The 26997-nt window shown below is 54.3% G+C and overlaps 1 protein-coding gene across 9 annotated transcripts in view; it reads left to right on the forward strand.

Annotated features, from left to right (window-relative positions):
• The window catches only part of RNF123 (ring finger protein 123), a 31922-nt gene that overhangs the window by 588 nt on the left and 4337 nt on the right, over positions 1-26997 (forward strand). For 2 of the 9 annotated variants that reach the window (XM_045496854.1, XM_045496861.1), the window contains exons 1-35: positions 206-332; positions 1815-1932; positions 2214-2298; positions 4911-4990; positions 5136-5230; positions 5620-5674; positions 5796-5881; positions 6153-6239; positions 6466-6533; positions 6730-6855; positions 7238-7352; positions 7431-7535; positions 7906-8079; positions 8231-8323; positions 8402-8475; positions 9273-9390; positions 9584-9683; positions 9928-9989; positions 10173-10244; positions 10470-10590; positions 11221-11322; positions 12544-12650; positions 12895-13093; positions 13430-13575; positions 13864-13947; positions 14738-14845; positions 22791-22968; positions 23848-23922; positions 24074-24161; positions 24255-24342; positions 24422-24506; positions 25836-25975; positions 26075-26263; positions 26356-26431; positions 26643-26727. In XM_045496854.1, the coding sequence (XP_045352810.1) occupies positions 1851-1932; positions 2214-2298; positions 4911-4990; positions 5136-5230; positions 5620-5674; positions 5796-5881; positions 6153-6239; positions 6466-6533; positions 6730-6855; positions 7238-7352; positions 7431-7535; positions 7906-8079; positions 8231-8323; positions 8402-8475; positions 9273-9390; positions 9584-9683; positions 9928-9989; positions 10173-10244; positions 10470-10590; positions 11221-11322; positions 12544-12650; positions 12895-13093; positions 13430-13575; positions 13864-13947; positions 14738-14845; positions 22791-22968; positions 23848-23922; positions 24074-24161; positions 24255-24342; positions 24422-24506; positions 25836-25975; positions 26075-26263; positions 26356-26431; positions 26643-26727 (3548 nt within the window). In that variant the 5' untranslated portion in view covers positions 206-332; positions 1815-1850. The other 7 variants (XM_045496859.1, XM_045496858.1, XM_045496856.1 and 4 more) reach the window with 7 other exon arrangements.

Consider the following 26997-nt stretch of genomic DNA (forward strand, 5'->3'; position numbering starts at 1 on the left):
CCTTTCAAATGTCCTAGCAACCTCTGGGCTGGGCCTCCAGGTATGGGTAGGAGTTGCGATAGGCGGCCTGGGGCTCCAGTTAGTACATGGCATTCCGACCCGGCTAGGCTAGGTGCTTCTCTTGCGCAGGCGGGGGTCAGAGGCGGTTGGGCTGTCCGGCGACGCAGAGGCCCTGAACTACCCGGCTGGAGGCCGCGAGGGGGCTCCCTCGAGGACGCCCGGCGCTGACTGGTGCGCCTGCGCGGCAGGCGCGCGGTTTGGCCCTGGAGGCGCGCCGTAGACGAGAGGCTGGGCGGATGTTGTGAGCCGGGGCGCCGCGGCCGAGGCTGGGGGTGAGTGAGGGGCGGCTGGGTTCCGAGTCGGGCGGGTCCCCGCGGCTTCCCTCGCACCTGCGGCCGGCCCGGCGAGGGTGCTCACAGCTCAGGGCTTACAGCCTGTGATGCGAGACTCCGGGCTGGAGTTGACCTGAAGGTTTCTCCGGAGCTTGGGGCTGGGCGGGGGCGACTTGGGGGAGACATGCGCTGCTCTTCGCGTCCTTGGGCTCCGAGATGGGGTCGGTTCGGTCCGGAGCCCGGATTCCTCGGCGGGGCTGGACAGGATCGACGTGGCAGGGAATCCCCGAGCAAAGTCAAGGTCCGCCTATCAGCTGGGTCCTTAGCACCTGACACCCGGAGTGGATGTCTGGAAGGTTTGCTGATCAAATGAGTGATCAGGTCTAATCTGCCCTGCACCTACTCTGGTATGAGAGGCGCAGCGGTCATGGATGCCAGCGGAGGGCCCGTGGTAGGCGGCAAGGCGGGACAGTCACCTTCTCGAGGGGCGGGCGTGGTGCAGACTGTGAATGGGCAAGGGTGTGTGGTGGGAACGGAGGACCTGTTTGAGGTGAGATAAGGAACTGGGCTGCGGAGAAGGGAGTGCAGTCTAAGGCAGTGCTAGAAGGCCAGGCTGTAGACCAGCGCTGTCTAACAGAACTTTCTGTGATGATGGAAATGTTCTGTTTTTAGTGTCTCGTACAGTAACCACTAACCATATGTGGCTGCTGAATCCTTGAAATGTGCTTAATATAACTGAGAAGTTGAATTCTTAATTTTTATGTTTTAATTCAAATTTAAATAGTCACATATGGCTAATGGCTACTGTATTGGGGACAGCACAGCTGTAGATCAGTGAGGCAGTTACCAGCGACTTAGTGCGTCTGCAGCTGCAGCAACACCATGACATGTAAGGGATGGACAGCACTGGGAAGACCAGCAGGGTCTGCAATGATAGCTGGGTGGTGCTCTGATGGAGCTGAGATGATGGATGAGAGGCTGTGTGTGTGAGTGGGAACAAGGCCTTTGGAAAAGAGAAGGGAAGATCCTGGCCTTAGGTATCAGTAGGACTTGTAGGTGGAGATGGCCCCAAGCCCTTGGATGATGGACCACACTTGGGGAATGTGATGTAGGGTTCTCTCTACTGGGAATGAGCTAGACCTAGTGTGGCTTACAACTGAGAAGGATACAGGGTCTCTGTGTCTAGGCCATCTCACTTTGGACAGTTTGGTCTGATTTTCCTGGGGTTGAGACATTTAGTTTGGTTTAGCAAACCTATATCTGGCAACTGCTCTCCGTTGGGCCCTGTGCTGAGCACTGGAACATGGTGGAGCCCTGTGTAGGAAGCTGGGAACCCCTGGTTTCTTGCCCCGGGTTGGTTTGTGTGTGAGTGTGCATGTACCTGGTCTCACCTGCTCCCAAGCTTTCTTGCTGCCCCAGAAATGAGGTGGGTATGGAGGCCCTTGGCTGGCCTCAAATAGATAGGCTCTGCCTCCGGCTCAGCCCCCAGGACCGCTGGCTGCCCACAAGAAATGAAGGATGGCATCTAAGGGGTCCAGCATGTCTTTCTCCCGCAAGAGCTATCGGCTGACATCAGATGCTGAGAAATCCAGGGTCACAGGTAAGGGCTGACGTGTCTGGGAGGAGGCTCCTTGTGTTGAGGGAAGGAGAAGGAAAAGACAAAGGCGGTAAAGTCCAAGGTCTGGTGAGCTCCAAGCCTTGCTGCACCCCTTGTACCTGTGAGCCAGCTCTTCTCCATCAGCCGCGATGGAGCAGTGCACCCAACATGACCGCTCATGTGACCCCTGTGGCTAGCCTAGGACCAGGAACCTGTAGAGCCAGCCCAGTCTAGGAGCTTACACTGACTGTGTGGCCCTTCTCTTCTTCTGCCCTGTGGCACAGGTATTGTGCAGGAGAAACTACTGAATGACTACCTGCACCGCATCTTTTCCTCTCCTGAGCATGCGCCCACCGCAGCCACCAGCAGGTATGGCCATGTGGGTAGCCCCTGACTCCAAAGGACCAGCCCAGAGCCTCTGGGTAGGCTGGCTTGGGTTCTGTTCTCCCTCTACTGCTCCTGGCTGTGAGACCTCTGGCCAGAGAGTCTGCCTTCTGGACTCTACATCTTCATCTCCTCTGGCCGTGTTAGTACCTTCTTTCTGAGGGTGTTGTGGAGGTTAGGGAAGTGGTGCACATTCAGTCCTCAGGAGAGCACCTCACTCCTACTCCACAATCAGCATCTGGTCCCCACATGCACCTGCCTGCACATCTGTCCCACCCCAGTCCTCTGTAGCTGCCACCTGAACCTATAAAGTGCAGACCCTACCAAGCCCCTTTTCCTTGAAAGTTGAGTGCATTATTGTTCCTAAAAAAGTTACAAGTGCACTTGAGCAGAAACTTAGAAGAAGAAAAAACGTCTGTGTGTCTTGTTCTAACTTGACCATTTGAGCATAATTTTTCTGTTTTTCTTATCTTGTGATGTGTATAGTTTGGATTATGCTGTATAGACTTTTTTTAAAGTTTTCTGTCACCTTCAGTTCTTTTTAAAGTTTTATTGAGAAATAATTGACATATAATGAACTACATGTATTTGAAGGGTAAAATTCAGTAAGTTTTTATCCAGATAACCTGTTAAACCATTATTGCCATCGAGATAGTGGATCGATCCCACACCTCGAAAAGTGTATAGAAGTTTAGATTCTATCTTGTCATTAAACATTATCTCCTGAGTGTTTATTTTCTGTATTACAAGTTAATCTTGGTGGGCATCTTTTAGGGCCAGGGGTCTGTTGTAGCCTTTAGCACTGCCCTGGTTTAGAGGGGCTTTTGCTTTTGTAAACAGTGCCGCTGTGAGGATGCCCAGGGTTGGAATCATGGGCTGGAGCATTTGAACTGCAGTCACTTTTAAGACTCTTGCTACATTACTTCTTCAGAGGGTCACGTGGATTCTGCCTTCCTGCAGTGAGGCATGGGTGTCCCTATCTCTCAGCCCTCCTACCAGCTGGGCTCTTCTGCCTTCCACAATCTCTGCTCTCTGGGCAGCCACAAAGGGCAGTGCTGTTGCATCTTCCATTTAAATGTCTGTGGTGGCCATAGGATTCCTGCTTATGGAGAGCTACTGCCCACCTCCACTCCAGCCCCATTCTGGCCTGTTTCCAAGGCCATCTGATCCCTACCTCATGTGATATCAGAAATGGTCCTACTGCCACTGCTTCTGTGGCTGCCAGGAGGGAGAGCAGGTGGCAGGGCCATCAGTCAGTGCTTGTGTGGATGCAGAGCCCTGGGCTGGGACGTAGGCGATCCAAAAAGGGCAGGCAAGTGCTGGGTTGGCCAAAGGACAGTGCTGCAGGCACTCGCTGAGGCTGAGCTGCCCCCAGCTGCTCTTGAGAGCGGGCAAAGAACTAGAGCAGGCCTCCCAAGTGGGGGCCGGTAAGCACTGCCATGACAGAAGCCTTTATCCCTGGGCCTGTTGGGGTGTTTAGAGAGGAGGTTGACTGGAACTTTCCAAGCTACTGGTGGAGCACCCCATTGCATGGCTGCCACTTGACCTTGGCTTGGGGGTTAGTAGGAATGGGGAAGAGGATTCACGCCTCTCTACCTCTGGCAGCTGAGTAGTAGCTCACAACTGGGGAACATGTGGTTCCTGAGCCAGTTGAAGCTACTTTGCCAGAGAGTTGGTGCCTTGGCCCATCTATGTCCCTTCCAGAGCCTACCCTCTAGACCATTGAATGGAGAAAGTGCTGGGATCAGAGGTGGCAGAGAGGTGCCAGCAGTCTGTGGGCTGCGTCCAGATGGGCACTGGTCTCTGTTCTACTCGAGCCCTGCTAGTTACTGCCACCCCATTCCCTGCTATTCTTAGCAGCTGTACTCAGGACAGGGCTGGCCAGCATCAGACAGAGGCCTTTCTCCTCTGAGCATGTGTGCTGGGTATATAAGGGGGCCACCCAGATTTCCCCAGCCCCTCTGGCTGGGGCTGATGGCAGACAGGCAGGCCAGGTGCTCTAGTTTCCTATACAGGTGGGTACAGGACAGAGCCAGCTAGCAACTCAGAGGGCTCAGCCCTTCATCCTCCCAAGACATGTCTCATTCAACACAAACTTCCCTGGCTGGGACCACAGGCCTGGGATCAAGGGCTGGCCTAGCTGTCATTGGTATAGGCTGCCTTGGGGATTGGTACTTCTCCCAGCCTTCCTCTCCCAGGCAAAGCAACAGATCCTTCTTTAGGGGTGGGTAGGTTATGGGCCATGCAGGGAGCACACATTATGCCTTGGAATCTTCATAGCATCTCTGACATACAGCTATGTTCCCTTTTTACAGATGAGGGAATTAAGGTTGAGGGAGGGCTCTTTTTTTTTTTTTTTTTTTTTAAGTCCTGAGGTACACCACATTGGACTGGTACTTTTTAGTTTAGTGGGTAGTCCAGCCTTCTGACCCCCCTCCCCCCCGCATTCAAGAATATAGAACTAGGCACAAGCCTTTTTCTGGAATCTAGGCAGCCACTGTCCGAAGCTCAGAGGAAAGGGAGTAGGAGAGGGGTTTAGTGTCATCTGACTGGTTTCAAGGACTTTTGGGCCCCTCGCAGCCTCTTGCTCTCCCCAGGAAACCCCTGAACTTCCAGAACCTGCCAGAGCATCTGGACCAGCTGTTACATGTAGACAATGAGGATGAGGAGAGCCAGGGTATGTGGCAGCTTCTGGAATGGGATTGGGGGAGCCAGGCTGGGCCCTGGAGGCCCTGGGGGCTGCCCTGGGGAACATAGTATCCTCTATGCATTCTGTCAGACCCTGTGCCCTGCCTGACCCCACACCTACCTCTCCCTTTCAGGACAGGTTGAAGGGCGGCTTGGCCCATCCACTGTGGTCCTGGACCACACAGGTGGCTTCGAGGGGCTTCTTCTGGTGGATGATGACCTCCTAGGGGTGAGTGAGGGCAAGGCGAGGCCCCAGGTCCAAGCCCCTCCTGACAGCCCCAAGCTGCTCCTGATGTGGCCTTGGTCTCTCTATCCTTTTTTATGGGGCTGCAGCCACAAACCCCTCCTGATGTGCTCATTGAGTCCTCAGCCCCCAAACCCTCCTGATACAACCCTAAAACCTACTCAGTGCAACTCCAGCCCCAAGCTGTTCCCATCACAGCCATGAACCCCTCCTCTCATGCTGCCACCCCTCCCACCCTGTTCAGGCTCAGTGCGGTATTGGCTAGAACAGGCAGGCACCACCAACACAACCCGAGTTGAGGATGGGGCCATTCCTCTTTGGGGAGGCACTCTGTGTGCCTGAGAGGAGGCTCACCATCTCTACTCTTCACCCAGGTGATTGGACACAGCAACTTTGGTACTATCCGCTCAACCACGTGTGTGTATAAAGGTGAGACCATGCTCTGGCCACCATGCTGTGGCCCAGGTTGTTGGGAGGGGATCTGTGGGCCCAGGTCTGAGGCAGGAGGCAGTCTTTTTCTATCTGCTAGGCCTGACTTGGTTTATTCCAGGGAAATGGGTCTACGAGGTGCTCATCTCCTCTCAGGGACTCATGCAGATTGGCTGGTGCACTATCAACTGCCGCTTTAATCAGGAGGTACGTGTGAGAGAGGCCCCCTCCTAGGGAGACATGCTGCTGGAGGCCTCATCAGGGTTCGGGCAACCCACCAGACCACATGAGGTCTGCTTGGAACTGTAACCCGACTGCCCTCTGGAGGAGGAATGCGTCCCACCCCGCCCTAGGACAACAGCAACCCAGGCCAGGAAATCACTCCTTCCCTCAGAGCATCAACCCTTTTCTCTAGAACTCTGTGGGTGCAAGGTTGACGGCTGGTGGGCTCTGGACCTCACAGACCCTTCTTCCCTAGGAGGGGGTTGGAGATACACACAACTCCTATGCTTATGATGGCAACCGGGTACGCAAGTGGAATGTGACCACAACGAATTATGGCAAGGTGAGGGCCAAGACCCCGGAACCCGCTTGCCCCATGTTCATCCTCACAGCTTGGGTGGGAGCCACCAAATAGCCACGAGAGACTGTAGGGCAAAGGGAGAGGGCAGAGATTCAGGTGCTCTGTACTTATGGCCACCTACTCTGAGGGGTAGTGGACACACAGCCAGGGGGCAGAGCGGGCAAGCTGCTGGGCTTCTGTATGTCTGTAAGGCCTCCTCCCCTGGCAGGCATGGGCAGCGGGAGACATCGTGAGCTGCCTGATCGACCTGGACGATGGCACTCTGTCCTTCTGCCTGTGAGTCTCCTGCCTCTTCCCACAGGCCTGGCCTCTGGGACCTCCCTGAGCTGCCCTCAGCTTCCCAGTCCCTTTAAGGGGGCCAGGCCGACTTTAATAGCCTGAGGGTGGACAGCTGCAACAGAGCCTTGCTTACTGGCCTGTTTCGGCTACATCCTTCTTAGCATGGGCTCACAGGCCTTCCCTTCTGCTCCAGGAATGGCGTGTCACTGGGCACCGCTTTTGAGAACTTGTCCAGGGGCCTGGGCATGGCCTACTTCCCAGCCATCAGCCTTTCCTTTAAGGAGTCTGTGGCCTTCAACTTTGGCAGCCGTCCCTTGCGATATCCTTTTGGGAAGAAGTCTGTGGACTGCCTGGAAGCTCTTGAGGAAGCAGGGATGAGGGGCTCCCTGCCCTGGGAGTTCTATGGGCTGGTGGTGGGCCATGGTTGCCGAGGGGAGAGGGGCGAGTACAGCTTAGGTGGGTGCCGGGAGGCACAATTCCTATGGCAACCTTATTAGGTGGGTACCGTACTGTGTGGAACAGATAAGAATGTGAAGCGGCAGGAGTTGCACCCCACAGAGACAGAGAGCTGTGCCGCAGACCAGGCCTTGTGACTCCACAGCCCTGCCCTGGAGCCTAGGCCCCTCCTTGGGGATCTCAGTGGAGAGGGACGGGTGCATCTGAGCCACAGACCAGGTATTGCTGGCTTAACTCTGTGCCACCTACCCAGTGGCAGGTTACCGGCCCCTGCAGGACCCACCCCGTGCTGACCTGGTGCGGGCACAGAAGTTGCTGGGCTGCTTCCGGGCAGTGCTCAGCGTGGAGCTGGACCCTGTGGTGAGCCAGGGACTGGGCCGGGTGAGCTGAGGGCCTTCTGCAGCCTTTGACCCCCACTGTCCTTTCTTCCCCACATAGGAAGGCCGGCTGGTGGAGAAGGACAGCTCCGAGTGGCAGTTGCAGGGCCAGCCCACCGTCCTCCTCACGCTGGCCCACATCTTCCATCGCTTTGCACCACTCCTGGTGAGGGGATGTTTGAGAGGGGAAGAAGTGGGCTGTGGCACAAGTGCCGGTGCTAGGGGCTGGGAAGCCGAGGCCCATGAGGCTCAGCACCGTCACCTGGCAGGGGTCCCATGTGACCAGAGCCCTTAGACCTCAAGGATGTCACTCAGGGAAGGAGGAGATGCTTCCAGCTGAGGATATCAGGGGATGTCCTAGAGAAAAGATTGAGGGGTAATGACATCACTGGCTAAGGGAACTGCATGTGTGAAATGCCAGAGGAGCCCTGGGGCGGCGGCCCTTCTTGTGTCTCAGACCCTGGAAGGGCTCATCTGTGTCTTGGGGTTGCTTGAGGGAACCCAAGACTATACCTGTGGCCTTGGCCCCATGCCAGGGCAGGGGCAGAAGGCCACCACCTCACCAGTGCCCGCCCTTGGTGCAGCGCAAGGTATACCTGGTAGAGGCTGTGCTCATGAGCTTCCTGCGGGGCGTCGTGGAGGCAGGCACCCCTGCACAGGCCCAGTCCACGGTGCGTCAGATCCTCGACCTCCTGTGGCTCTTCATGGAGGTGAGGCTTCGGACTTCAGGCCTCAGGCCAGGATGTCAGGCTCCACCGAGATGGGGGAGGTACAGGGAGGGTTTGGGAAAGGACCCACAGATGGCTGTCCTGGCACCTGCCCTCTGCCAGCTAGGTGTGCAGCCCGGCATCTCTCCCCCAGGACTACGAGGTACAGGATTGCCTCAAGCAATTGATGATGTCCCTGCTGCGGCTTTACCGGTTCTCACCCATCGTCCCAGACCTGAGCCTACAGGTGGGAGCTCCTGCCCCTGCCCCTGCCCCTGGGCCCCCTGGGCCCTAGCCGCCCTCTCTGAGCACCCCATCCCCACAGATCCACTACCTGCGGCTCACCATCGCCATCCTGAGGCATGAGAAGTCCCGCAAGTTTCTGCTTAGCAATGTCCTGTATCCTTTCCTTGCTGCCAGACAGGCCAGACATGTGGTGTCCTCTGGAGTCATTAGGGGCCAAGGAGGGCAGCGTGCCTCTGGCCAGGGGTCCCTAGGGAGGCTCAGAGGCCCAGAGCCGTGCAGTATGTGAGTCCTTGTTCCAGGACCCAGCCTTCCCAGCACTCTCTCTACAGAGCAGAGAGGGTAAAGCAAAGGACCCCGGCCAGCTGGCCAGCCTGAGCAGGGATTTCCAGATGGCTGCCGACTCTTGGGCTACGTAGAGGTGTGGAGACGCCACCAGGGCCTGACTGCTGTAGCCAAAGCAGCACCGAACTTTTATCTGGGTCCCACGGCAGGGGTTCCCATGAGATCTTCTTTTGGGACTTGGCTCTTCCTGCTTCCCAACACTGTTGAGGACTGTGCTGCAGGAGGGAGGGTGCTGGTGGGGAAGCCTGTGCTGGTAGCTGTCTTTGTGTGGGGTCTTCAGCCTCCAAGAGTTAGAAACAGCTGGGAGACGGAGAGGCCGCCAGGCCCTCTCTCAGCCTGTTCCTCCCACCCCCCTCATGTGTTCCTGTGACAAGCCTTTTTAGTACATTTGCTGGGAATCAGGCTTAGTGGACTTGATGGCCACAGCTATTTTTCAGGGCTCATGGTCGAGGGAGACTGGCTTATAGTAGCAATGGTACCTCTAAGGGTAGGAGAATATGGTGGGCATATGGGGAGACAGGTGAGTTTGGAAGAGCTTCCCAGGGAGAACTTGTGAGGGTGTAGGGTACACCCCTTGGTGAGTGGAGCTCTGCCTTGACAACCACCAGCTTCGACGTGCTCCGGTCTGTTGTCTTCTTTTACATCAAGAGCCCTCTGCGAGTGGAGGAGGCTGGCCTACAGGAGCTCATTCCCACTACCTGGTGGCCCCACCGCTCCAGCAGGGAGGTGGGCCGACTGAGATGGGCAGGCAGGGTCACAGGGAGGGCTGACCCAGGGTATCTGAGCCACCTGGCCTTGAGCATGTGAGGCCCCTTCCCCAGCCTGGTCTCTGGCGTGGGAGTAGGGGTTTCCTGTCTGAAGCAGGCCTGGTTAAGTCCTGAGTGAGCTCTGCTGTCTCCCATCCCCTGCTCCTGCCCAGGGCAAAGACAGTAAGGATGTAAAGGATGAGACCGCTGAGGAGCACAGACGGAGGCGTGCCTACGAACGTGGCTGCCAAAGGCTCAAGAAGCGCATCGAAGGTTAGCCCCCTGCCCAGGGCACTGAGTAGGGGGAGGACGATTTGTGTGTGTGTGTGTGTGTGTGTGTGTGTGTGTGTGTGTGTGTATCGGGGGCTCTTGGTAGTGACCATGTCTAGATTCAGCTTGTGGAACCCTGAGAGTGGAGCCCTGATCCAAACCTGCCGCCCCTTCCCATCCCTGGGAGCCTGAGAGCAAGGCTCTGCCTGAGGAGAGCTCAGTGTTGTGTTCCCTACCCCACCTCCAGTGGTGGAAGAACTACAGGTCCAGATCCTGAAGCTGCTGCTGAACAATAAAGATGATAACGGGGTAAGTGACTCCCAGACCCCCGCGTGGGTCCCTGGTAGGGATGGGTGCTGGTACTGGGGCCCTGAGACCCAGAGGGCAGGGACTGGCTCGGGTTCCCATAGCAGGGCCCAGGCTAAGGCACAGCACCGAGCCAGTCCACTCCAGGGCCAGCTCCTCACAGCCTCATTTTTCCTTCCCTCAAAGGGGGAAGCTTCTAGGTACATCTTCCTGACCAAGTTCCGAAAGTTTCTACAGGAGAATGCCAGTGGCCGGGGGGTAAGTGTCCACTCGGCTAGCCCACCATGGACACTTGGCTGTGTTGCAGGGTCTGCACCCCAGGCTTCCGGCACCTCTCAGCCTGCTGCATCCCTGCCTAATCTTGCTCTTCCTCTGCTGCCCCGCCCTCTGTGCTCACCCCAGGGTCCTGGGACAGGCCTTGGATGAGGAGTGAGCAGGCTCTAGGCTGGCACAAATGCATGTCCTGTGCCCTGTGCCCTGCAGAATATGCCCATGCTGTGTCCCCCTGAGTACATGGTCTGCTTCTTGCACCGGCTGATATCTGCCCTGCGCTACTACTGGGATGAATACAAGGCTTCGAACCCTCGTGCCTCCTTCAGTGAGGGTGAGTGGGGCCAGGCCTCATCAGAGAGGCTGGGCAGCGCTGTCCCGGTGATAGTGTAGAGTGTGGAGCTGGCGGCAGGGTGGGGGTGGAGCTGTCCCAGGCTTCCTAACAAGTTGAGTACTCTCCTGATGGGTGGCTTTTCCACAGGCAGCAGGAACTCCACTCTGTAGGAGTGCCAAACCCACATTCACTCTATCCCCACAAGTTCCTGCCCACTACGGCCTCCTCTTCTCGGTCCCAGTCCGTCCAACCCTCTGCAGTCCTTTGTAGGGGACACCAGGGACAGGCCCTGAGGTGTTGGGGGCTGTGTTTGTGTGGGACAGGGTCCTCAGGGCCAGTGGGAGCCGTGTCTGCCCTGGATTGGGGATGTCCATGGGGCTGGGTCAGGGCCCTCTCTGAATGTGACTGCAGACAGAGTGCTCCCTTCATCCCAACTCGTGCAGTCACTGACACTGACCCCAAATGGTCGGGGGTGGGGTGGGGGGGAAGCCATGCTGTGTGCCTGAGCAGGGCAGGTAGGTGGCCAAGGCCAGGGGTCTCCTCTGGGCTAAGCAGCGTAGACGGGTGGCTTCTCAGTGTGTCTTCCTATCTGGCTCACTGCTGGCCCGGCCTCCCAAACCCTCCTTGCAGAGGCCTACATACCGCCTCAGGTCTTCTATAATGGCAAGGTGGACTACTTTGACCTGCAGCGCCTGGGAGGCCTCCTCTCACACCTTCGGAAGACCCTCAAAGGTACGTGTAGGCTTGTGGGCAGTGGGCAGGGCCGGACCTGGTGAGTGTGGGGCGTACAATCCTCAGCCAGCTCTGCACTGGGTGCAGGGTTACCCTCTGCCCGCCAGAGGGCGCCCGAGTATCTCGACCTGCTCCTCCAGGGAGATGCCCTCTGCCTCAGGTCTTGGGTCCAGCCATCCCTTTCCTTGAGCTCCCTTCCCTTGAGCACCCGCCCCACGGGAAGCCTAGGGGTCTTATAAGGAACTAGGGAGCATATGTGGAGTGACCACGGGATCTTGGTGAGGTCACAGGGGTGAGAGGCGAGCGGGCACAAGTGCTGCCTGAGTGGCTTTCAAGGACGAGCACACGTGGCCACGGCACAGGGCACTACAAGCACAGCGCACGCAAAGGCAGGGATGCTCACAACAGCCTGGTAGGGCCTGGAGACGGAAGGCTGCTGGGGTGCTGGTGAGGAAACTACCAGGTGGGGAGTGGTGGGAAATAAGGCCAAGGAGTCGCACGGGTAGAGTCTGAGGGCCTTGTGGGGCACGAAGTAGGTGTGGGCTCATTCCAGGGATAGGGGCAGCTTTGGAAGGTCCTGAGGCAGGGGAGTGAGGTCAGGGATCTGCGTGTGATAATGGAGTCAGTACGTGGGCCAAGAGAGGAGATAGAGGGAGGGCAGGAGTGAAGGGGAGGAGTCAAAGATGACCCCAGGCTTCCTGCCCGAGGCTGTGGGGATGGGGCACCGTCAGGAAGGGGGCTGTAGGAGGAGGCTGAGGTGGCAAGTCCGCTATGTTTGAGGACCACAGCCTGGGCTGGAGGCAGAGGTGTTGCTGTTCCACCTGTCACTGACAGCTGAGGGGATGAGCCTACGGTGAGGCCTGTGTGCAAAGTGAGACAAGCAGTGGCCTAGACAGCCCTGGATCTTGTGTTTGTAGGTTAGAAAGTGCTGGGGAGAGAAGTAGGGGACCCTGGAGAGCGTGCAGTCACTGGAAACAGAGGGACCGACAGGAGTGTGATGGGGAACACCTCCTGCTGTTAAGGTCCCTGAGACAAAAGGCCTTGGGGCGCAGTGAAGGCTGGCGTGGAATAAGTGGAGTGCATAGGCAAAGGTGCAGTGGTAAATGTGGGGCCCTGCAAAGCCCCCCGCTCAGCCAGTGGTGCTCTCTCGCCATTGTGGGCGGTTCCGTGTGACCCCTGAGCCCCCCACTGGCCTGAGAACCCTCCTGCCATTCCCTGCAGATGACCTTGCCTCCAAGGCCAACATCCTGATCGACCCACTGGAGCTCCAGGCAGCCACCATGGATGACCTGGACGAGGACGAGGAGCCAGCCCCAGCTGCGGCCCAGGTGCCGCGGTAGGGGCAGGCAGTGGGCTTGGTATTGGGCTGTCCCTCTATCATAAGGGCAGGGGTGTCACACGGGGTCACCTCCTTCTCCAGGCAGCAAGGAGCTTCTCACCAGGCAGGTTTCCTTGCTGTAGGTGGAGGCGCGAACCTTCCTGCCATTTCCCAACCCCACAAATCAAGGGAGTCCTACATGGGCCCCGGTCCTGGGGAGCTGAGTGGCGTCTGGCCTCCTCTCTCCTACACAGCGCCCCATGCAGGCTCTGGCCATGGGGGGCGTACTGCCCCTGCCCCGGCCCAGCTGGCTCAGTTCTCCAACCCTGGGCCGAGCTAACCGCTTCCTCAGCACAGCGGCTGTGAGCCTGATGACCCCACGGCGGCCTCTGACCACCTCGGAGAAAGTGAAGGTCCGCACGCTGAGCGCAGAACAGAGGACTCGTGAGGACAGTAGGTGCCAGGCAGGGCCAAGCACATCCATAGTTCCCCACCCTGGGCAAAGCCAAGCTACACCCCCATTCCTTCCCGGTCCTGTGGCCTGGCAATATCTCAAGGGCATGGGAAGTGCACTCTAAGGGCAGGAAATCGATGCTACAGAAATAGTCCTGGAGCTGCAGGCCCTTGCCCTACCCCTGCCCCCATGTTCTCCCCTGCAAGTCCCTCCTTGGGCCCAGGCAGGGAGAAAGGGCTCCCTTCTCCTACTGTGAGGCCCGTCCTGGCACCACAAGCTTGGGAGAGAGCTGGAATGGCCTACGGCCCTGACCCTCCCCTTCCCCCACTCCGTAGTTGAGGGCAGTCACTGGAATGAGGGCCTGCTGCTGGGGCGGCCCCCGGAGGAGCCTGAGCAGCCCCTCACGGAGAACTCCCTGCTGGAAGTCCTGGATGGCGCCGTCATGATGTATAATCTCAGCGTTCACCAGCAGCTGGGCAAGGTCTCCCACTGGTGGCCGATGAGCATGTCCTGTGGTCCCACACATTCAGATGCTTGTGTGTGTGTTGGGGGGGAGGGGCGGATATCTACTCATGACTGCATGTGAATGTGTGCCACAGCAAGACTGATTGCTGCCAGTGATGTGTGGGCCTGACCTGGTTTTGTGGGAGGGGGTTGTCTGGGGCCGAAGGTTGGGAGCTTGGCAGGGCTGGGAGCCAGGCTGGGTCTGGAGAAACCTGAGTGACATGCCTGAGGAGTCACGCTGGACCTGTGGTGTCCGATGCTCTAGATGGTGGGTGTGTCTGATGATGTCAATGAGTATGCAGTGGCTCTGAGGGACACAGAGGACAAACTCCGGCGGTGCCCCAAGCGGGTAAGACCTAGATGGGCAGGGGGGTTTTCGAGAGGGAGGGCTGTTGCAGAGAGGAGGCTTGCCAGCTCAGGCTTCCCAGGGCAGGCCACAGAGGGACTGTCCTGCCCCTGCTTCTGGGGGCTACACCGGTAGTTTTCCTGTCCCCACCCACCTGACTATGCCACGTCAGTGAGAGCAGGGCTGGCATTAGGGCAGGGCAGGGCTTGAGCCCCATCACTAGCTGCAGCCCGCGCCAAGGTGCCCCTGCCCCCTGCCCGCTAAGTGCTGACGCACACCCACTCTCCTCATCAATTATGAATTCAACCCTGAGTGCTTCCTCGGCCACTTGCAGAGTCAGCAGGAAGCAGGACCTGACTCTCACACTTCCCTGCAGCCCCTCTGCTGTAGCTCTCCTGGCCTGGGGAGTAGGGCGTCCTGTGCCTGGGCTGGACTTCCCCAGCAGGGCCCTTTCCCTGCTGTCTGCAGAGCCCAGGCTTGCCTTTGCAGCCAAGCGAGAGCAGCTACCGGGGCCATGGTCCCAGCCCAGCTAGGGGACATGGCCAGGGGCTCATGGAACCCCAGCTGTGTCTCATTTCCACGCTCTGCACAAACGACCAAGACCCTTCTCTGAGGCCTGCTCGGGCTTGCCAGTGGGTCCTAGGCAGAAGAGGGTTTTGAAGAGTAGAGCTGAGTCTGCCCAACCTTTTGCCTGCTCCAGCCACCAGTGGGGTTCCTACCAGGCTTCCTGGGGCAAGCAGGGTGGGTGTGGGTATGGTGCCATGGCCTGATTGTCTTTCCCCTTGGGTGGCAGAGAAAGGACATCCTTGCAGAGTTGACCAAGAGTCAGAAGGTTTTCTCAGAAAAGCTGGACCACCTGAGTCGCCGTCTTGCCTGGGTCCATGCCACTGTCTACTCCCAGGTGAGTAGGTGTGGGCTTGGCCAGTGACGGCTGCCCTCCCCGAGCTCACTGACTAGTCACAGATGGCCAGGCTGTGCCGGCCTCTCAACGCTCCCTGCCCTCCTGGGCCTCTGCCATGCACGTGCCCCCTCTCCGCTCCCTATCCTCCCTACCTCCACCACATGCTATGCCCCCTGAACCTCTCCTGCCCTGTGAGCTTGATTAGATGTCATTGTAGGCATCCCAGGTCCCCTCCAGCTCACAATTCCTCCCTTGAAGGAACAGGGCCTGTCTGTGCCTGTCTCCCCTTCTTCGCTTCCCCTTCCTTCTCTCCCGGGGTGGAGGTGTCCTCTTAGGAGCCCCAGTCTCCCTCACTCTGCACATGCTTCTCTCTGACTCCCCTTCTTCCTTTGAAGCCACAGCCTTGTTTTCTGTTTTGTCATTCACTCATTCGTTGATTCAGTAACATGTGCTCGGAGCCTGGAGTATGCCAGGTACATCTTGATGCTAGGGACACTCAGTCCTGACCCATGTCTGAGCCACGTCTGCCCTCCCAAGGCTGTCAGCCTTGAGCAGTAAACTGAAAGATGGTGTACTCTCTCTGTGACCATGCTTTGACCCTCAGGTCCCGGGCCCTCCAGACTTGCTTCCACTCCCTGCCTGTCCTAGCATCTCTCTCCAGCTAGTGAGCGCCCATGTCAGGACATCCGTCTACCTTCTTAGGCATGCCCTTCCCTCATAACTGGGTGATCAAGGCCCTTGGTGTCCCTACCTCTACCCGCCATCCCCACTTGCTTTTTCTCAGGCTCCTCCCGAGCCCAGACCGCTTCCACCTGTTACTCCTCCTTTCTCTCTTGCTGCAGACCACCTTGCCTCCAGCCCCATGCAGGAGGCTCCTCTCCTCCCTTGACTGGGATTTCATGGCTGTCCACTGGCCTATGCAATCTTTTATTTATTTATTTATTTTTTTAAATTTTTTTTTTTTTTTCCCAACGTTTATTTATTTTTGGGACAGAGAGAGACAGAGCATGAATGGGGGAGGGGCAGAGAGAGAGGGAGACACAGAATCAGAAACAGGCTCCAGGCTCTGAGCCATCAGCCCAGAGCCTGACGCGGGGCTCGAACTCACGGACCGCGAGATCGTGACCTGGCTGAAGTCGGACGCTCAACCGACTGCGCCACCCAGGCGCCCCTGCAATCTTTTTTTTAAATGTTTGTTTATTTTTGAGAGAGAACAGAAGTGTTAGTGGGGGAGGGTCAGAGAGAAGGAGACAGAGAATCCCAAGCAGGCTCTGTGCTGTCAGCGCAGAGCCCGACGTGGGGCTCAAACCCACAAACCATGAGAGCATGACCTAAGCTGAAATCAAGAGTCAGATGCTTACCTGACTGAGCCACCCAGGCTCCCCTGGCCTACGCAGTCTTGCTGCCCCTGCCGCACCATCTTGTGAGGAACCTAGCCCTACCATCTTTATACCTTCTTTTCCTTCCTTTTAAATTTAAATTGTGATAAAATATGCATCACACAAAATTTGCCATCTTAACCATTTTTTTTTTAAGTTTGTTATTTTTGAGAGAAAGAAAGCATGCACATGTGCACTAGAGCAAGGGAGAGGCAGAGAGAGAGGAAAAGAGAGAATCCCAAGCAGGCTCCGTGCTGTCAGCACAGAGCCCTACTCAGGGCTCGAACTCAGTGAACTATGAGATCATGACCTGAGCTGAAATCAAGAGTCAGATGCTTAACTGACCAACCGAGCCACCCAGGTGCCCCTTAGCCATTTTTTTTTAATTATGGTAAAATGCATACAATATATTGCTTATTAACTTAGTCATTTTAAATGTATAGTTCAGTGGTGTTAAGGATATTCACATTGTTATGCAGCCAGTCTCCAGAACCCTTTCATCTTCCCAAACTGAAACTTATCCCCCAACTCCCCATTCCTTCCTCACCTCAGTTCCTGGCACCCACCATTCTACTTTTTGTCTACTTGACTGTTCTGGGGACCTCATATAAGTGGGATCATATAGTATCCTGCTTTGTCACTGGTTTGTTTCATTGGGCATAATGTTCTCACAGCTTTTCACCCATGTTGTAGCACGTATCAGGATTTCCTTCCTCTTTGAGGCCGTATATTCCATTGTGTGTATATACCACATTTTGTCCATTCATTCATTGATGGACGTTTGGGTTTCCACTTTTTGGCTATTGTGAATGGTGCTGCTGTGTTCATGGTGTGTACAAATACCTCTTTAAGATTCTGTTTTCAGTTCTTTTGGGTATATACGCAGAGGTAGAATTGCTGGATTACATGGTAATTCTATTTCTCATTTTTTGAGGAACTGCCATACAGTGGCTGTACCATTTTACATTCCTGCCAGCAGGGCACAAGAGTTCCAATTTCTTCCCATCCTTGTAGCCACTTGTTACTCTATGTATGTTTTTTCTTTTTTTGGTAGTGGCCATCCTAATCGATGTGAAGTGGTATCTCATTGTATTTATTTATGTATATGTGTGTGTGTGTGTGTGTGTGTGTATGTATACATTTATTTTATTATTTTTTAATATGAAATTTATTGTCAAATTGGTTTCCATACAACACCCAGTGCTCATCCCAACAGGTGCCCTCCTCAGCACCCCTCACCCACCTTCTCCTCACTCCCACCCCCCATCAACCCTCAGTTTTTAAGAGTCTCTTATGTTTTGGCTCCCTCCCTCTATAACCTTTTGGTTTTTTTTTTTTTCTTCCCCTCCCTCATGGTCTTCTGTTAAATTTCTCATGATCCACATAAGAGTGAAAACATGGTATCTGTCTTTCTCTGTATGACTTATTTCACTTAGCATAACACTCTCCAGTTCCATCCACATTGCTACAAAAGGCCATATTTCATTCCTTCTCATTGCCAAGTAGTACTCCATTGTGTATATAAACCACAGTTTCTTTATCCATTCATCAGTTGATGGACATTTAGGCTCTTTCCATAATTTGGCTATTGTTGAAAGTGCTGCTATAAACATTGGGGTCCAAGTGCCCCTATGCATCAGCACTCCTGTATCCCTTGGGTAAATTCCTAGCAGTGCTATTGCTGGGTCATAGGGTACTTCTATTTTTAATTTTTTGAGGAACCTCCACACTGTTTTCCAGAGCGGCTGCACCAGTTTGCATTCCCACCAACAGTGCAAGAGGGTTCCCGTTTCTCCACATCCTCGCCAGCATCTATAGTCTCCTGATTTGTTCATTTTAGCCACTCTGACTGGCGTGAGGTGGTATCTGAGTGTGGTTTTGATTTGTATTTCCCTGATGAGTGACGTTGAGCATCTTTTCATGTGCCTGTTGGCCATCTGGATGTCTTCTTTAGAGAAGTGTCTATTCATGTTTTCTGCCCATTTCTTCACTGGATTGTTTGTTTTTTGGGTGTGGAGTTTGGTGATCATTGTGGTTTTGATTTGAATTTCCCTGTTGAGTATCTTTTCATGTGCTTATTGGACACATGTATATCTTCTTTGGAGAAATGTCTATTCAAGTGCATTTGCCCATTTTTAATAGGATTGTTTGGTTTTTGTTGTTGTTTTGTAGGAATTATTTATATACGTTGGATATTGACTCCTTATCAGATTATGATTTACACGTATTTTCTCTTCTTCTGTGAGTTGTCCTTCCACTCTGTAGATGGTGTCCTTTGCTGCACAGTTCATTTTGGTAAAGTCCAATTTATTTTTTCTTTTTTTGCCTGTGTTTTTGTTGTCACAGCCCAAAAGTCGGTGTTAAATCCAAGGTCATGAAGTCCTCTCCCCATGTTTTCTTCTAAGAGTTTTATAGTTTTAGCTTGTAAGTTTGGGTATTTGATCTATTTTGAGTTAATTTTTGTTTAAGCTATAAGGCAGTGGTCCAACTTTATTCTTTTGCATATGGAAATTCAATTTTCTCAGCACCATTTATTGAAAAGACTGTCCTTTCCTCATTGAATGGTCTTGACAATCCTTGTCAAAAATCCTTTGACCATATATGTGTGAGTTTATTTCTGGGCTCTCTGGTCTGTATGACTATCTTTATGCCAGTATCGCACTATCTTGATAATTGTAGCTTTGCAATAAGTTTTGAAATCAGGAAGTGTAAGATCTCCAACTTTGTTCTATTTCAAGGTTGTTTTGCCTGTTTGAGTCCCTTGGGACTCCATATGAATTTTAGGATAGATTTTTCTATTTCTGCAAAAAATGCCATTGGGATTTTGATAGGGATTGCATTAAATCTATACTTTGCTTTGGTTAGTATTGTCATCTTAACAATATTAAATCTTCCAGTCCTTGAACATGGAATATTTTTCCATTTATTTGTGTCTTTTAAAATTTCTGTCAGCAACATTATATAGTTTTCAGTGTACAAGTTTTTCACCTTCTTGGTTATATTTATACCTATTTCATTCTTTTTGATACTAATGTAAGTGAAATTATTTTTCTGATTTCCTTTTTGGATTGTTCATTGCTAGTGTGTAGAAAAACAACTGACTTTTGTGTATGAATTTTATATCCTGCATGTTTCCTGAATTCATTTATTCTAACAGATTTTTTTGTGTGTGGATTCTTTTTTTTTTAATTTTAGTTATTAAGAATTTTTTTTTATGTTTCTTATTTTTGAGAGAGCAACAGGGCGCGAGTGGGGGAGGAGCAGAGAGGGAGACACAGAATCTGAAGCAGGCTCCAGGCTCTGAGCTGTCAGCATAGAGCCTGACGCGGGGCTTGAACCCATGAACCGCAAGATCATGACCTGAGCCCAAGTCAGTTTCTTAACTGACTGAGCCACCCAGGCGGCCCTAATTTTAGTTTTTTAACATACAGTACAATATTGGTTTCAGCAGTAGACTTTAGTGATTCATCACTTACCTACAACACCCAGTGCTCATCACAGCAGGTGCCTTCCTTGATACCTATCACCTATTTAACCCATTCCCCCATCCACCTCCCTCCATCAACCCTCAGTTTGTTCTCTATTATTATGAGTCTCTTGTGGTTTGTTTCCCTCTCTTCTCCTTTTTTTCCCTCTCTTGCCTTATGTTCATCTGTTTTGTTTCATAAATTCCACATATAAGTAAAATCATATGGTATTTGTCTTTCTCTGACTTATTTCGCTTAGCATAATACATTCTAGCTCCATCTACATCATTGCAAATGGCAAGATTTCATTCTTTTTGATGGCTGAGTTATATTCCATTGTAGATATACACCACATCTTCTTTATCCATTCATCAATCGATGAACATTTAGGCTCTCTCCATACTTTGGCTATTGTTGATGATGCTGCTATAAACCTTTGAATCTGTATTCTTGTATCCTTTGGGTAAATACCTACCAGTGCAATTGCTAGATCGTAGGGTAGTTCTATTTTTTTGAGGAACCAGCAGTGCAAAAACATTCCCCTTTCTGCACATCCTTGCCAACACCTGTTGTTTCTTGTATTGTTGTTGTTGTTGTTGTTTTTAATGCTTATTTTTGAGAGAGAGAGAGAGAGCGGGGAGAGGGGCAGAGAGAGAGAGAGGGAGACAGAGGATCTGAAGTGGGCTCTGTGCTGACAGCAGAAAGCCCGATGTGGGACTCAAACTCATAAACTTCAAGATCATGACCCGAACCAAAGTTGGACACTTAACTGACTGAACCACCCAGGTGCCCCATCTTATGTTGTTAATTTTAGCCATTCTGACAGGTGTGAGGTGGTATCTCATCATGGTTTTGATTTGTATTTCCCTGATGACAAGTGATGAGCATTTTTTCTTGTGTCTGTTAGCCATCTGGATGTCTTCTTTGGCAAAGTGTCTATCCATGCCTTCAGCTCATTTTTTAAGTGGGTTATTTGTTGTTTGGGTGTTGAGTTTGATAAGTTTTTTTTTTTTTTTTTAATTTTTTTTTTCAACATTTATTTATTTTTGGGACAGAGAGAGACAGAGCATGAACGGGGGAGGGGCAGAGAGAGAGGGAGCCACAGAATCGGAAACAGGCTCCAGGCTCCGAGCCATCAGCCCAGAGCCTGACGCAGGGCTCGAACTCACGGACCGCAAGATCGTGACCTGGCTGAAGTCGGACGCTTAACCGACTGCGCCACCCAGGCGCCCCTAGTTTGATAAGTTTTTTATAGATTTTGAATACTAGCCCTTTATCTGATATGTCATTTGCAAATATTTTCTCAAATATCTTCTTCTGTAGGCTGCCTTTTATTTTGCTGATTGTTTCCTTCACTGTGCAGAAGCTTTTTATCTTGATGAGGTCCCAATAGTTCATTTTTGCTTTTGTTTCCTTTGCCTCCAGTGATGTGTCTAGTAAGAAGTAGCTGCGGCCGAGGTCAAAGAGGTTTTTGCCTGCTTTCTCCTCTAGGATTTTGGTGGTTTCCTGTCTCACATTTAGGTCTTTCATCATTTTGTTTTTACTTTTGTGTATGGTGTAAGAAAGTGGCCCAGGTTCATTCTTCTGCATGTTGCTGTCCAGTTTTCCTAACCCCATTTGTTGAAGAGACTTTTTTCTACTGGATATTCTTTCCTGCTTTGTCGAATTTTTTGCTAGATTCTTGAGGGTTTTCTACGTATAAGATCACGTCATTTGCGAATGGGGATAATTTTACTCCTTTGTTTCCAATTTGGATGACTTTTACTTCTTTTTCTTTCCTAATTGCTCTGGCTAGGACTTCCAGTACTGTGTTGAATAGAAGTAGCAAAAGTGGGCATCTTTGTCTTGTTCCTGATCTTAGAGAAAACACTTTCAGTTTTTCACCATTGAGTGTGATGTTCTCTGTGGGCTTTTCATAACACAGCCCTTGCTATGTTGAACTGCTTTCTTCTCCATCTTCAGTGCTCACCCTCCTGCCTCCTGCTCATTCACTTTCTCCCGTTAGTAAAGAGAACAGTCCATGATGCCCCTCCCTTGACTCTACATCTGCTTACAGAAACCACTCCCTTCCAACAACCATTCCCCTCTTCCTTGTCTGTATCACAGCTTCTTCATCTTCCCTTCACTCTTGGTCCAACACAGGTTCCTCCACCTCTCTGGAATAGTCTTGCACGGTCCCTCCCAAGCCCCCCCCCCCCCCCCCCCGCAATGCAGTGGCTCCCTGGGTGCATAGGTTCCATCCCCTCTTTAGACTTGGTCTTCTCTGGCCTTCTGTGGCAGTATGCTCCCAGCAGGCCTTCTGGCTCAGGCCCACCCTCTGACCCCTGCTTGTGTCTTCTCGGGTTTTCAAGTTTGAGGGCACATCAGAGCTGGTGTCAAGTCCAGATGCTCCGACTCTGAGAGATTTGGGTGGTCTGGGCTGGGGCCTGGGACTTTGCTCTGCTCTGCTCGGTGACCCCTCCTGGACACAGACCATGTGGAACAAGGCCCTTGGCAGGTTTGCTTTCTATGGCCTCTGTTGCATGTAATCATGCTCTTCAACATCACCTCTTTGGGGACACTTTTAGGCACCATATGCTGCACATATCCTAAGCCACATCCCCTCTGCCCTGGACCAGGCCTGCTTCTCTCCCGGTACTTCTGACTTCCACGGAGGTTCCATCACCCCCAGAAATGTGGGCCCTGTTTGGTGCAGCCGGTCCCTTGCCCCCACAGCCCATCGGTGCTTCCCCATTCCTGGCCTTCCAGTCCCTTGTCTGCTGTCTTGGGCCTAGATGAGGCCATGTAGCTTCTTTACTGTCCTGCCCCCACTCGCCCCTGCAGCTCCTTTTGCACTGGGCAGTGCTCCAACTCAGACTTATGGTCACATGACACCTTCTCACTTAAAACCTTGTGTACCTTTACTAACGCAAGCCAGAATTCTGATCTAGGCTGGGGTGTTGCCTCTCCAGGCACAGGGTGCACCCTCTTGCCTATCAAGCATGTGACTGCCCTGCCTGAGCCACTAACGAGGAGGCCTTTCCCGAGCCCCAGACTGTGCCCTGCCCCTTGCAACCCTTTCTACGAACAGCCTAGCAGCACCCCTTGTGCCTCCTATAGGAGAAGATGCTAGATATCTACTGGCTACTACGCGTCTGCCTGCGGACCGTCGAGCATGGCGACCGCACAGGTTCTCTCTTTGCCTTCATGCCTGAGTTCTACTTGAGCGTGGCCATCAACAGCTACAGTGCTCTCAAGAATTACTTTGGCCCCGTGCACAGCATGGAGGAGCTCCCAGGTGACAAAGCCATTCAGGGGGCAGCCGGGAGGGGGCAGGAAAAGGGCCTTTATTGTAAACCCTTAGCAACCCTGTTCTGCACCCTCATGGCCCAGCAGCACACATCCGTGTAGGAAAGAGGGGAGGTAGCCCCTGTTCTCTTTGGTCCTGTGTTAGACAAGCATCTGCAAAAGCCCCACATGGTGGAGAGCCCTGCCCTGGTATTAGCGGCCACAGAGCCAACAGCTTCTCCCGGATGCTAGGAAGGAAAGAGACAGGATGGAGTGCTGGAGTGGGGGCCCCTCCGCTTTCACTTCCTTCTTGCTGTGGTACGGGAGCCGGTTGGCCTCACACAGACACCCTGGCACTGCACGTGGGATGTGGCAGCCCATGCAAAGGCAGAGCGGCTTGTGTTTGCAGATCGCAGTAAGGGGTGGTGGTACCCTGCTGGAGGCCATACGTAGGAGCTTGGGCTTCTTGCAGACTACTGATTTCAGGCTGGGTTTGGTGGTTTATGTCTGGATCAGGCTGTAGGCTGTCAGGCCCCTGGCCTGTCCCCTGCCCCGCCCCAGGCCTAGGTGCAGGCTTTGTCCTCAGAGGCGGAGCCATGGGTGCCCAAGGGGCTTTGACTGCTGAGCCATCAAGTGTGTGTGCGGAGATGGGTTTGAGCCCAGTCAGGACTCTTGCAGGACCCGTCCTCCCCCACAGTGAGTCTGTGCAATGGCCTCTCACAGTCAGTGAATGCCATGCCCAAAGTCCCTAGATGACAGCTTGGGCCCAGACTGGCCCTTGAAGTCAGCTCTGGAGCCCGCTGCCCAAGCCCACTCACCCTGCCAAGGGACGTGCCTGCCTCTGGAACCCCCGCTCCCGGCCAAGCACTCCTACTGCCCCATCCTGCAGGCTATGAAGAGACTCTGACACGCCTGGCTGCCATCCTTGCCAAACACTTTGCCGATACACGCATCGTGGGCACTGGTGAGGTGCCCTACAAAGGGCTTGGGGATATGGGGATGGGATGGCACTTCTGGCTGGCCGTTTTTTGCACAGAATGCCGGCCAGGTGGGCTTGAGGCATGGGGGCCGGGGCTCATGCCAGCTACCTGCTGAGGCACAGCCTGTCCCAACAGACATCCGTGACTCGCTGATGCAGGCCCTGGCTAGCTACGTGTGCTACCCACACTCCCTGCGGGCTGTGGAGAGGATCCCTGAGGAGCAGTGAGTGGGGGTCGGAGCAGGGAGGCGGGCACTCTGACCTGCACAGCACCATGTCTGGCCTCACCCTGTGCCCACCACCCCTTGCCCTTGCAGGCGTATTGCCATGGTAAGGAGCCTCCTGGCTCCCTATGAGCAGCGGCCCTGGGCCCAGACCAACTGGATCCTGGTGCGACTCTGGAGGGTAAGTGTGGTTGGATGGGAAGTGGCTATGGCTGGCTGAAGGGGAGAGTTTCCCTGACCCCCACTGACCCTACCCACAGGGCTGTGGCTTTGGGTACCGCTATACACGGCTGCCGCACCTGCTGAAAACCAAGCCAGAGGACGCCAACTTGCCTAGCCTCCAGAGTGAGTGTCCAGGTTGGGTGACCCAATGGCTCTGGCCCACTGCTGTTGGTCTTCTTGGACTCTTCTCGCTTCTCCTGGCCTGTCTCCCGGACTCCTGTTGGGCCCCAGCTCTGCCCCCCGGCATTTCCATTTCCCTGCTTCCTCCCAGTCCAAGGACACTCTGGGACACCTCCCCCTTGCTCCCCTGTCCCATGTGTGTCCTTTGGGTCTGAATGCTGTGCATGGGTCATGGTGAAAAGGGGCAGCATCTTCTCAGGGTGCTGGCAGCTTACTCAGAGTGAGGACTCCGAACCAGCTCCCTGACCTCCAGCCTCGTCCTGGCACCATGTCCACCTCCCACTTCAGTGTACTTGAGTCAAGGCAGGGGCACAGACTGGGGCTTGGTCAGGGCCCCAGAGGGTGCCCATGGCGTTCCCAAGAGGAAGGGGAATTTGGTTGGGGGCAGAGGTTGTACTGTCTCTCCAGGGGCCATGGATGGCCCATCAAAGCCCTGTGAGCCTGAGGACCTTCACCTAGGCCCCTCCTGGGTCCTGGGTTTTCTGCCTTGCAGTCTGCCTGCCATACTCTGCACTCACCCCACTTGGTGGTTTTCCTAGGCCTACGTGATGTGTTTCTGCCTTCATGGGCAGGGTTTTTGCACAAAAGCGTCCCCAGAGACTGAGTGCCTTGTGTGAAGTCACTCATCAAGTCCTTGCCGGTTTTCTTGGATGCACCAGCGGGTGGAACTGAGCTGCAGTTAGAGTGGCAGTGGGACTAGATACTCATCCTGCTGGCTGTAGGAACTATTGATTTGCACGGGGTGGGGGGTGGTGTCCAGCCCGGCTGTGGCTTAAGGGCTCTGGTTACCGCTCCCCGTCAGCCCAGACTTGGCACCCACCACCTCGGCCATATGCCAAGGCCAGGCCAAGGGCAGCAGAGGAGAGTAGAGGACGGCAGGGCTCTGACACAGTAGGTCTCGGGGATGCTGGTCTTGAAATGAATGAGGAGAGGCCTAGGTCACCCTGTCTGGGTCTAGCCCTCTCTGAGGGGCATGCAGCTGAGGACTTCTTTGGGGGCAGGCTATGGCTGGGGGGCTGCTCTAGGCCAAAGGGATGGTGTGGGGCCAGGAATAACTTCAGCCTGTGGCTTGCCAGCAGGAGGAGGGACAGATTTAGCCCTAACCCCCAGGCAGCACTGTACCCTGTCTTCCCTGCCTTCATGACTTGAGCATCCTCAGGGAGTCATCTTTTTGTCCTTACACCAATGGCCCAACAAGTCAGGACAGAGGTAGATAGGCAGGAACCACAGACCAGAGTCCCCAGTGATGCCACCGTGTCAATGCCCCTGCAGAGCCCTGCCCCTCCACCCTGCTTCAGCAGCACATGGCAGACCTACTGCGGGAGGGTCCTGATGTGGCACCCAGCTTCCTCAACAGCGTCCTCAACCAGCTCAACTGGGCCTTCTCTGAGTTCATCGGCATGATCCAGGAGGTGGGTCACAGTGGGTCGCGTGGGCTGTGGTGTTGCAGAGGACCAGGCATGAACTGCAGTGTGGCCAGGCCACTGACTGCCCACCTGCTGGTGGCTCAGATCCAACAGGCTGCCGAGCGCCTAGAGCGGAACTTTGTGGACAGCCGGCAGCTCAAGGTGTGTGCCACCTGCTTTGACCTCTCGGTCAGCCTGCTGCGTGTCTTGGAGATGACCATCACGCTGGTGCCTGAGATATTCCTGGACTGGGCCCGGCCTACCTCTGAGATGCTGCTGCGGCGTCTCGCACAGGTGTGTCCATCTGGGCAGGGAGGGGGGCCCCTGGGGACCCCCCGGTGGTGAGCCCACCCATCCACTCCACCAATGGGCTCCTGCCCTCACAGCTGCTGAACCAGGTGCTGAACCGGGTGACGGCTGAGAGGAACCTGTTTGACCGCGTGGTCACCCTGCGGCTGCCTGGTGAGGACCCAGTGCCCTGAACCCAACATAGCACAAGCCTTGGTTCCTCTGCTAGGAGTTGTGACACCTGATTGTCCATTCTGCATTGGGACAGGCAGGCTTGGTACCCTCAGCCTTAGGTCGCCCTGCTGTGGGGAGGACAGGGGGGCTCGCACTAGCCAGGAGGCCTGGATCCCTCTCCAGGATCCCTGGATCCCTCCTTTCCCTTCAGGCCTGGAGAGCGTGGACCACTATCCCATTCTGGTGGCTGTGACAGGCATCCTGGTGCGGCTCCTGGTGCATGGCCCGGCGTCGGGGTAAGTGTTAGGCACCAGGGCCCCATGGGAACTGGCATGGCTGATGGGGAGTGCACCAGGCAGGGTCTCCCTGCCGCCGTTTCTTCATCTCTAAAATGGACCTCAGCATCAGGCGTTGAGGCCAGGGGGAGCTCATGAGGTACAAACTGCCTAAACAGGTGGTAGCAGCAGTAGCTCTGAGTAGGAGAATCGGGGACCCCAGCAGAACAGGGTGCCCGAGCCGCACGGTCATAGCCACTGGCTTGTGGTTATATCTCAGGCATGGGCAGG

The sequence above is a fragment of the Leopardus geoffroyi genome, chromosome A2 (genome assembly GCF_018350155.1).
Source record: "Leopardus geoffroyi isolate Oge1 chromosome A2, O.geoffroyi_Oge1_pat1.0, whole genome shotgun sequence".
NCBI lineage: Eukaryota > Metazoa > Chordata > Mammalia > Carnivora > Felidae > Leopardus > Leopardus geoffroyi.